At 32.8% G+C, this 11710-nt stretch overlaps 1 protein-coding gene across 1 annotated transcript; it reads right to left on the reverse strand.

Annotated features, from left to right (window-relative positions):
- Positions 1-5350: 5350 nt before the first annotated feature.
- LOC119641934 lies at positions 5351-6921 on the reverse strand. Its single transcript, XM_038040858.1, has 3 exons — positions 6402-6921; positions 6151-6323; positions 5351-5785 (listed from the first exon to the last, which is right to left on the reverse strand). Exons 1-3 carry the CDS (start codon positions 6919-6921, stop codon positions 5351-5353), a joined length of 1128 nt encoding a protein of 375 aa, XP_037896786.1.
- Between the last annotated feature and the right edge of the window lie 4789 nt (positions 6922-11710).

Consider the following 11710-nt stretch of genomic DNA (forward strand, 5'->3'; position numbering starts at 1 on the left):
TGCATAAAAAACACTCTTGTTGCTTTAAATGAATACATGTAATCATAAAATGAAATTGAATCGCGAGGTATCCACATATCAGATGTATAGATAAAAAAAAAAAAAAAAAAAAAAAAAAAAAAAATTAACATTAACATAGATAGTAAGTATATTTATCAAAGAACATAATGTTTACCTTGTTATTAGCTCATTATACCACTATTCTATATATTCATAGCATCGTCCAATATATGTTAACAGTTTGTTGCTCAAAATTACCAACTAGTTTATATGGTCTTTAATTTCGAAATTTTTTCGCAATAATTCTGCAACAACTTTTCTATTATATGGGACGAATAAATTACCTTTTTTTGTATGTATTAGTAGATGCTTAATTAACCGATTGATAAGCAAGTTCATTTTTTAGTGATTTATCTGAGTCCATTAGATTTCTTTGATAAGAAATTTTTTATTTGCCAAAGCCTTTAAAACAGCTTTCCACAATTTGCCATAACACCTGCGAGACAGACTCAGAGGTCGAAAATCAGGCAATTATTGAGGATATATTAATCTTTCCTTTTACACCCATCAACGAAAGATGGAAATGAATTTATTATTCATTTTATCAAAGCCTTTGCAAAATCAAAAAAAAAGCTTCAGAGGCATTCTGGGTCAGCATCGACTTCTAAACCGCTTTAAACACGTCTTTTCGTCTGTCTCTAAGAATGCTGTAGTAAACATTCTCTTGTTCGCAAAAAGGGAATAATTAGGAAATACTCTGCTTCAAGTTCGGCGACGGAAGCATTGGAAACTCTTGGGTGCGTATTGAAATTAAACCAAATCGGTCAAAGTGTTTACCCACAGTACAATATAACGTAAGGTCACTTATCTTTTCAAAAATTAACACAAAAATTGGGGGTTTGTTCGTTACTTATGAACCACAATCACAAAAAATGCAAGGACTTTTCGCCCGCTCTCCATTCGAAGTTATTTTGAAAAGTCATTGTATGGAAAGTATTCCTCAACAAAAGTGGCTAAGTAATAGTATTTCCGATTTCTGTTTGCTTGGGTAATTTTTGAATAAAAAACTGAAATGCATATAAAAAAAAGTCCAGGTCTTTTTAAATGCTTCATGATGAAAATCGGATCATAATTGTAATTTAAAATAAAAAAAATTAATTGTACCAAATTAGGACCATCTCGGCTTATTTTTGGGATTTTTAAAGATTGATGTAGGGGTCGGCCTAGCACGACCATAAGGTTCGAAGCTGATATATAATAAAATATTTAGGAGATAAATTAATTTGCTAAAGTTGAATCGTGCCATGTAATGTTTTCGATATTCTCCAAAATATGCAGGCTTTCACGGAGAGTAAGCTAAGCTTTTCTGTGAAAATTATGTGCAATTTCTGGTGTATAATTACCAAAATAAGTGAATAATTACACTGGCCGATGTGGTGCGGAGTGTCAACCTTATCCGAGTATAATGTTTTTACTTCTTCATTGCATCGAGCTAAGCGACTAAGCTTGCCTACCCGTCTCTCTGCTGGAATTTGTTGCAGTGGCATGTTTTCACCCAAGCACCAGCGCTATTGTTAGTGCAATATTCTCGACCGCTTCCAATATAACGGTTTATTTTGAAAAGTAGCTATATAAATGATTCGAAGACTATGTAGAATAATCATTGATGGGCCATGACCCATAATAGCGTAAATATAATGTTTGATGTCCGTATATAGAAATGATGTATATGTTTGTTATGCTATAGCAAAACATTTTTTGGATTTTCAGACAACTTAAAAGATCATATAAATATTCGTCCATATGACAGGATATTTTACATGGATATTAATGTTTTTACTCGCATTCATATTTTGTAAACTGAAATGTAAATATAAGACTGTCATATGCATATTAACATATATTAAGGTGTACTTAAAATGTCTTAAATAAATGAGTAATTTTTGCATATAACTCTGCCTGAAGTGCACAAAAACTCGTATACATAAGCGCTTGTAAGCAATTATTCATAGTAAGCATTTCTCATTTTTAAATATATTCCATATATGTATGTGGATGAAAACAGAACAATTTACAATCAAATGCTTGAGCAATTGAACTTTAAATGCAGGACTTTAAATAGATTTTCTAATATTCTTGCAAATCTATACGCAAAGGTATAAAAATCCAATAATTTGGTTATAATCATATGGCTTTTTTAACCAACATTCTATACTGCTTATGTAATATGTACATAATCAACAACTCATAAATGCAGAGAAAGTATTTTACATACTTTTATTTTATGAATTAAAGTTTCTTACGCAATATATATGCGTGCTGTGCATGCATATATGTCTGCTAATGATAAATTGAAAATTGTTATTTTCAAAAATTTTGTATAATTACTGTTTACTCAACAAATGTTTAACATTTTATTTATACATATATGCACACATACACATGCATAATGCTTACGGTAAGAAAACAGCAAATAAATAATGCTTTATGTAATACAATGAGAGAAAAATTGTACGTATTTTCATAACATTACATGAAAAGAAGATCCATATTATTATTATTATTATTATTATTATTATTATTATTATTATTATTATAGGCATTGACGTATTAAACGTATTAAATTCATCCCTTTGTTCGAATTTCTTCTAAAACTGCACACCAAGTAGTTGCTGTAGTTACAGTGGGAGATTCTATTGCATTAATGCAACCTTTGTTCTGCCGTTGTTTGAAATCGAAAGTACATCTCTTTTAAATAGTAAGAAGTGAAAGGAGACGTCGTTATCTGAAAATGTGATTTTTGTTGGTATTTATTATCTGTAAACGTTTCTTAGATATCGGGAAAGCTTTCCCGGATACTCCCATATTTAATCAAATTTACAAAATGAATGAAAAGCGTTTCAAGTAAAAAGAAAATTGAATTAACCATAGATTTTCCTGTTACGGTTACTTCTTTCATGTTTCCATTTAGGAGATTGCAGGTAAAATATTTATTCCTTACTATTTGACAATTCCCGAAACTTTTCGCAAAGATCTCAGACGAGTACAGCGCATAATGGGTAAATTCACCCGGCCATCTGCGATGGGACTATGCAACAGTACGCCTGCTAAGCTCAGTAGCCGAACATGGGCTTCTTTGCTTGCCGCCGGCTTGTTAATGCTTTTCTTGTCTCAAAAAATCCAACCTTTATCTCTGATCTCTGCCCAAGTACTTCTTATACAACTTATGTTAATTCGCAGCGGAGAACGACTATTCCTCAGTGTCAACAAATTCCTTCTCTCTCAAAAGACTTCGCTCGCCAAGTAATTAGTCGTTAAGTCGGGCCCATGTACAAATTAATACCTACTCTACTTCACATATAGGTATCGGGTCGAGATGAAAAGATTCGTTTATTCATTGGCCGGTTGTTCGAGAGACAGACATACAACAAGGAAGATATAGAGAGAACTGCAATATGGATTGATTAAAAAATTTATATAGCCTTGTTTTCTTAAGCGCATACACTAATGTAACAGCCCCCAAAAAAAGGAAGGAAGGTTTCTTCACAATTTTTTCTTTGGCAAGAAGCAAATGTTATAAAATGATAATGTTTGACAAGAATTGAAAAAATTATTATATATGAAAAAATTAGCAATTGAAGCTGGAGCTACTTTCGCAAGGGTCCAAATTTGAATTTAAAAAAATAAATATCATTTAATCTACATTCCAAAGTCCAAATCCAAAAACGGAAGTATCTAAGGGATTTGATCGAGTGGCTTTTATTGGAATGAAACAACAATTCAATTTTCGTAAGAACATTTGACTTCATTTTTAAGTAAGAACAGTCCCACGGATATGACCACGGCTCGCGATTAAATACCCTACATCATCCTACAATTGCTCATTCAACAACTTTTCGAAATGAAACATTATATACTGGGATCAAAACGAGTTCGGATAGCAGTATTTGCCATCAGATGAGTTAATACGGTTCATATATGAAATAATAATTCTTTCACTGCATTGTACTTAAGACATGATATTCAAATTTTCTTTAAATGTATTTAAGCGTTCTGTTGTTATGAGAATATTTGTCAATGTCATTAACAAACAGCACATATGCCACACATAAGTACATACAAAAAAAAAAAAAAAAAAAAAAAAAAAAAAACCAAAATATATTAGCAAAGTTTTATTTCTTACTTTTATACTATATATGAAAATTTATGGGAACACAAACAATTGCTCAATGTACTTTCCTCAGATATTTTTCGCATGAATATATAGAATAGGTGGCTCGAAATAGACTAACAAGTTAAATTTAGTTTCAACAAAAAAATAAATTTAAATTTACTTGGATCCTGAAAGAGCAAAGGCTTTTCTTTTCGAAAAACTGGCACTCTACCAACAACGACAAACGATAATTAATTGCAAGGAAGAATGTCAAGATTGTGTAGCAAACAAATTTTAAATTAAGTGATCTTATTTCGCCTATTAATCGTTTACTAAAGACACAAATAAATAAACAAATAATTATATTAAATCTATTGATTTCTATCAAAGCGAAATTAAAAAATCAATTATCGAATAAGGGGACACCAGTTCACGTTGCCTCTGACGCTATATTTTAACACAAGTTTTCTTTCACTTTTTGAAATTTCTCTTCAAAAAAATGCTCGGAATTTTTTTTTATAAAATAATTTATTGTTCAAGGTACATACGTTACGTACGTGTTATATTTAATTTTGCTATAAATATATTATTGCTTGCCTTCATTTGCAATTGCAATTAAAATAATATCCTGCTGCTAAATGAAATATCTATATAACATCGAGTGATTACATTTTTTAGTACCACAGCTGCACATATGCTCCAAAGAGGACGTTTTGTAAATATTGATTTAATTATCTCGATAAATGCTTACATTGTCACACACTATTTTTCAATATCTAAAACAGCAGGTGTGTTAAGACCATAGCCTGCGGAGTATTTAATTTTTTTCCTGCATAAAGCTGTCACTTCATATTAGTAAATTCTGTCAACTATCTATGCTCTTCAATGTTAAATGATTTTCGTACCTTTCGTACGATGGTTGAAACTAATCGACAAAGTTCTAGGCGATTGCCTATGTGACCAAGAATTGCCACTGCTGTTATTTTTCACTAAGCGGACTTGCGGCTTTTGCTCGTTCTTTTGATCGGTCTGATTTGATGACATTGAATGACCTATGGAAGATAGCCAAAATACTAAAGATTCACCTCCAAATCTGCTAAAGCAGAAATCAAATGAAATGAGACGCACGTATGTGCCGCACTAGCATTTAGCGATTTCTTTACAATATATTTTTTCGTGCATCAGAGATCGTATAGTTTATATCAAATGTTTGAAAACTGCTGCTATTTTTGCCTCAAGCTTCGTTCTTTCTGTGGATTCTGATTGTAGAAGACATGCTACTGGGTTCTTTTGTTCTAATTGCAATACCTTCGCCCTATTAGTCCAAAATGGCTTGCAACGCGTCTTCCATTCAAGTAAGCGATGGAATTCACATCGCGATGTGCTAGAGTTCTTTATAGCCTCCATGTAATTGCCATATATCATGCGTGACTTCACCCGAGCCAAGTCATAATTGCAAAGTTTTAAATTTTTCACATCCTTCAAAGTGGTTAAAATTTCCCGGCTTTTCAGTAAACATTGCTCGGCCAAACTTGCCTGTGAGGTACGGTGTTCAAGATAAATTTTTGCCATATCAGTTAGACACTGTGCCCAAATTCTTTTCATATCAAGCTTCTCTGCCAATTTAATAGCCTTATTATATATATACAACGCCATATCTTTCTTATTTGTTCTATTTAAATAAAAAGTAGAGAAAAATTGAAAAAAAAAAAAATTGGTACAAGGATGTGTCGATTAATACTATAGTAGACCAACCGATTAAGATATCGCGCTTTTAAGCTTAAAAATCGGCAGAATTCGGGTCTATACGGTTCGTAGGTTGGTGCGTAATTTGTCAACTTTCGGTAAACACAATCGAGCGCTTTTACGCATTTATCAAACTTTGAATCTTCAAGAAGAAAATAAGCCAAATCCAGATTGATTGTTATAAATAGCAAAGCATCTCCGAATTGTCCATTTTTGGAAATTGCCAATAAGGCTTGTTCTGCCCGACTTACGGCCTTTGCTGCTGAATCCTCCAAATAGGCACATTTTAATAAAGTTTTGGCTAATTCCTCAACAACAAAATCAGATGTGGGCTTAGTAATCTCTTCGGTCGCCTTCGTAAGCCAGTTTGTGCCTCTAGCCAAATCGAAGGCCGTTTGCAAATAATTGACTGCCTTTGCAATATCTTTAGTAGGTAGTAAAAAAAATAATATACAAATAATTCGTTTTTATATTTTTTGAATTGAAGAGATCTTCGTCTTACCTTTGTTTGTAAGAATTTGTGCATATTTGTAGTTTACCTTGCAGAGCGTTTCTGCAATGGTTAGCTTTTCTGTAAGCCCGTTACAGATATTGGCCACAATTTCGTGAAGATCCTCATTTAACCAATTGAAGAGTTTGTCAGAATCTTCACAGAAGAACATACACTGGAACAATAAGCGGACACATATGTCTTGGCCCTTTGTGGCTTCTAAACGCATTGCTTGTTCGGCCAGCTTGCAATGATCGTATAGACTGAAGAGCAGATATGGCTCATCACAAACCCGCTGGCGAATAGCTTGTTTCTCGAATAGTTGCTGCTCCTTAATTACCATTTCTTCAAAATAACCAGCCGTAGTAGGACAATATCCTTCATACAATTCTTTTATCAAAGTAGCGTATATTGAGCCCTTTCGTCTTCGAGCTTCAGCGTACGTAGGCATTAGTATTTTTGCTCGTATCTCCTGCCTATCGAATGATATATAGCGCTCTCCTAGCATAGCTAATTCCTTTTCTCTACTCATTTTCTACTTTCAAGCTTCAAGCCTTTTAAAGTCTACAACAAATCTGCGCACAAGTAAGTGTATCTATCTCTATATATGTATCGTAATATCCTAACTTTTGTTTTAATTAAACAATATTTTTCTCCCCTTATAATCTTCTAAAATATATATATATATATATATATCCTTTTCTCCTAATCCCTTTTCCTCTAAAAATCAAAAACGAACCTATTGAGTAGAGGAAAAAATAATGAATGAATAAATTATCTAAAGTCAAATAGACAAATGAATCGAATGAGAAAAATAAATAAAATTAAGGAATGCCTTGAAACTGAATTAAATAGTATAGTAGCAGTCAATGTATCATTGTTATCACTATGTAATACTCTGCACGAATGCGTGCAACAACATTTCAACAAAAATTAAGCTATGCTTTAAGATAATCGTCTTTAGTGTCATGTTGGAGTATCACTGAAAAAATGTCTTAGAAAGAAACAAGTTAAAACTCTATAGTGAGTGAAGGTCGACTTCTAAATATCCTGCACTATTGTTTCGTATTTTGCCCTAGATGCCATTTAAAGGTTTACTTTTCATCAAAAAGCTTATACCAGAGGGCGCCGAACGAATTGAGTGATGACCGTGGTCCAAAGTTAGCTTAAAAGCTTTAGATATTAACGTAAAAATATTCATCATACTAGATTTATTTATTATAAAGTTTAAAAAGGGCTTATTTGCATATGGACGAGAGGCGATTCTAAAAATGATTCTATTCCATGCAAAAGTTTTTCACATCCAGCTGATCGGCCAAAGTGTGGTTTTTCCCCAATTTTTCTTGCGAAATGTCAAAGAGGGCAAATTTTTCCCATCTAACTGAAATTTCAATATGCCATGAAGTTCATTCCTTACCTAGAGTATATCAATATTGATACCATATTGCATGAAAATATCTTTAAAATTGTTATTTGTTGATTGCACACAAAAATTCGTACAGGGGGGGACGAACGGATGGCAAAAATCTATACGAGTAATATAGGAATCCGATCTAATCCATCTTGCTCTATACAACAAATAGTCTCGGGTATAAACAACTGATTTTTAATTTCTTAAGAGTAAAATCTTTTACTTGTTAAGAGCTTTATAAAATTTTTCGATATTTTGTGGAAAAAAAAATTGAACAAGAAAGTCATCGTTCGGATAGACGTCTAAAAATCTAAGTCCTCAAAGCAATGTGCAATACTTTACTTTTCCATTAGTCGCCAAATCGATATAACCAGAACTTTAGTCAGCAAAAATAATTGAATAGTTTGTATAAATCGAGCAACACATAAACAATCTCTTTTTTATCCTCGGCAATTAATTCGTAATGCAGGGTATCTGTACACATTGCTTATCAGTTACTCGGAAGAAAAAGTAAATTGATCCATTTGCTTACTTTGGTGATTGAAAGAATTTCCGGGCTCCGGAGTTGCAATGAAAAAGTTGCTATAAAATAAATGAAAATTTTAGGTACAACATGCTCAGCTGATGAAAATCAAATTCTGTTAGGCAATGTACGCGTATCATGCATTGAAATATACGGTACATTGTCCATAATTTCTCTATCATAAATATTAATAAAGTTATAAATTCGTTATATGGCATGCGGTCTCTTCTCAGGAAGCCTTGTATTTAAAAACACATGAGTTTGTTCGCTACTGTCTACTTGTTACAACTGATACTGCTGCGCTGTCATCACCTGGTCGCATGTGTTGCGTGCCTTTGCACTCACTTTAAATATTTATATTCTATAGATGGCCTGACTGGTCATCTAGTTATAAATTTTTCAATACGTTCATCCCATAAGTTCATCTATCCATATACATTTATTGTTAATGTAACTATGCATATATTCACGTTCATATATATATATATATATATATGTGTGCGTGTGTGTGGGCGGTTGGGTGGGTGGATGTTTGTGTGTGTGTGTGTGTGTGTGTGTGTAAGTGGATGGGTGTGTATAGCTTATAAAATTGGTTAAGAATGCATGAGCAACATGTGCGCATATGCCTGAAATCCTTTTTAGATGTTTTAGTTTTATGAATTACATAAAGGTTAAAGTAAAGCTTTTATGACATCATTGTAGACTTATGCATATACATGTGCACACAAGTTTGCATATAATAAATAACTACCACTACAAAGAGCAACTGACATGTACAGGTTTTTACAACTCATATCCTCTGATTTTTTGTTTTGTTTTCCATTTTTCTTTCTGTTACGTAATAGCGGTCGCTTGCAATGTACTATGTTTTATAAACCATCACAAAATTTTGGATAAAAATTACAGCACTCCTTTTGTTTATATGGTACAAGTAAAAATAATCTATATGCCATGAACATGTCTAACAAATTTAGTATCTGCTGCAATGTTGAAAGTTTGAGGTTTTCCCTAAAAGCAAGGTTTTTCTATCTCAAGCAAGGAAAAGTTTCTAAAGCCCAATTGAAAACAACTATTGGATTCATAAGCTCAGGCGTATGTTCTTAAAGGTATAGAAGGGAAAAAGTCAATTAGAAAATTTCTTTTCAATTTTTGCCCATATTCCTTAATACAGAGATCGAATAACCTAAGAGAGGAAGGAACGGGAAGGAAATTTTCCTGTTGTTTTAAGTGGAAAAACTTATTAATTCTTGATGTATTATTATTATTATTATTATTATAAATTTAGTCAGAGAATAAATTACAAAGCCTAAAGTCTTAAAACACTAGCATCTAAGGCTTTCTTCGGCTTTATTAAAAACTCCACCGCACTTGAGGTTTGAACCCACGACCATTGAATTGCTAGTCGAGACTCTTGCCTACTCGGTCACTCAGCCGAATATTTCTTGGTGTAGGTTTAGAAGAAAACTTGAAAAGAATTATAACACCTTGTGGAAAATATTGCTGCTAATTTTAGCGAAACTGTCATAAATCTTTATTTGTTCGAAAAACCAGTGAGCAATCCAAGTGAGCTTTGTAAATTATTCTCATTATTTTTGATGTTCTTTTCGAGAGAGAAACATTATAGTGAATCGCGGTTCACCATTAACTACTCTACTTCACTTTGCTCTATTCGGGTAACTTATTTGAGTTTCCAAGCTAAGACATTATACCGCAAATGTTCGAAAAACATATACGCCTTGGAGCAAAACCACATCGATGGTAAACCAAACTACATCCAAATATCTCAAAAAAATTGACCTGTAGATGCAACACAACAAAATATCACGCATACAGATGGGCGGACATATTGACAACTTTCGGTAAGAACGGTATGGTAAAAGGTACATATATCGCAAATTATTCTGGATGTTGCATACATTCACACAAAACTTAATGTGCCCTTGTACAGCAAATTTTGCAGGATATAACTCGTGAAATAATTTAAATGCCGTTTTTTTTATGAAAGCCTACTACATAACTCACTTATTGCACATCCATATTCTAAAACATCTTATCCATATAATTTAATTATGATGGCGTACAACTTGAGAATGGGCAGATGGACACAGCATATGTTTGTATATCTATGCGTTAGGAAGTTTTGCTTTTTAACTCTTTACCTAATTCTATTTCGCTAGTGAACAGGTATGCATCTATTGCAACGCAAAGTTGAAAAGACAAGATTTTTCTTCTCATCGTTTAATCTTATTCCAAATGTTTTTGTCGTGCAAGCGAAAGTTGAAACATTTTTTCATACATATAAAGAGTTAACTATTCATTATCATCATCAATTTTAATTATTACTATTATTATTATTATTATTGTAATGAATTTAGCCAAAGAAAATCAGTTTTAAGATTAAAATCTTAAAGAACTTATTTCTAAGGCTATCGGCCTTATAGGAAACTCTACCTCATAATGTATGTAGCGCCCAGAAGACCTTTAGCTAAATCCATCTGTCGATTCAGGATCGTTCTTTGAATCCATTTTAATCTGTCTGTCCGTCTGTCCAGCCTTTTTGCCTAATGTTTACACATTTCTATACAAAGATGCGGGTTATTCAAAACGATCCGCCTGAGTAGCCGAAGGGGAGGAATCTCGACTAGCAAGTCAATGGTCGTGGGTTCGAATCTCAAGTGCGGTAGAGTTTTTAATAAAAAGCCGATAGCCTTAGATGCTAGCGCTTTTAAGAGTTTAGTCTTAGAATTTATTTCTCTGGCGAAATTAATAATAATAATAATAATAATATTCAAAACGAACTGGATCGAATCATTACAACGTGTTTGAAAAAGTTGGTACATATATGAAAGAAATTTTAATATCTAATTTTTCTCAAAAAAGAAAAAACAATAATGTTTTGACTTACTAAACGAATTTGTAAGGCTTCAACGAGATAGGTCTCTTTTTTGTATCCACTGCCACATAAGTGCCTTTATTAAGCATTCTTTTGACAATGTTCATGGCAAAGAGGTATAGTTTTTTATTTCTTAATAAAAATTAATGCATAACAATGATTTGGCACATGTACATAACCACGTTGCAGTCAATTTACACTACATAGGCCTATTATATGGATCCCTGCATTATCTGCATATGGCAATAAAGTATAACTTTTGATGTGTCATGATGATGAAAAAGATATATGTGAAAAAGTGAGATAAGGTATTCGCCAATCAGTATCGGTCGACTAAGAAATATACATTTTTTTTGCTGCGACATCCTATAAGGAAAATACGTAGGAGTTTTGGTTCTTTACAACATTATAAACCCTTCGATGGGGAGTAGAGATAAAATTTAATGTAAAGTATGCGCAGCAGAGCACTATGCTGTCACGGGTTGCAAACAAAT

This window comes from Glossina fuscipes, unplaced genomic scaffold (genome assembly GCF_014805625.2).
Source record: "Glossina fuscipes isolate IAEA_lab_2018 unplaced genomic scaffold, Yale_Gfus_2 197, whole genome shotgun sequence".
Lineage (NCBI taxonomy): Eukaryota > Metazoa > Arthropoda > Insecta > Diptera > Glossinidae > Glossina > Glossina fuscipes.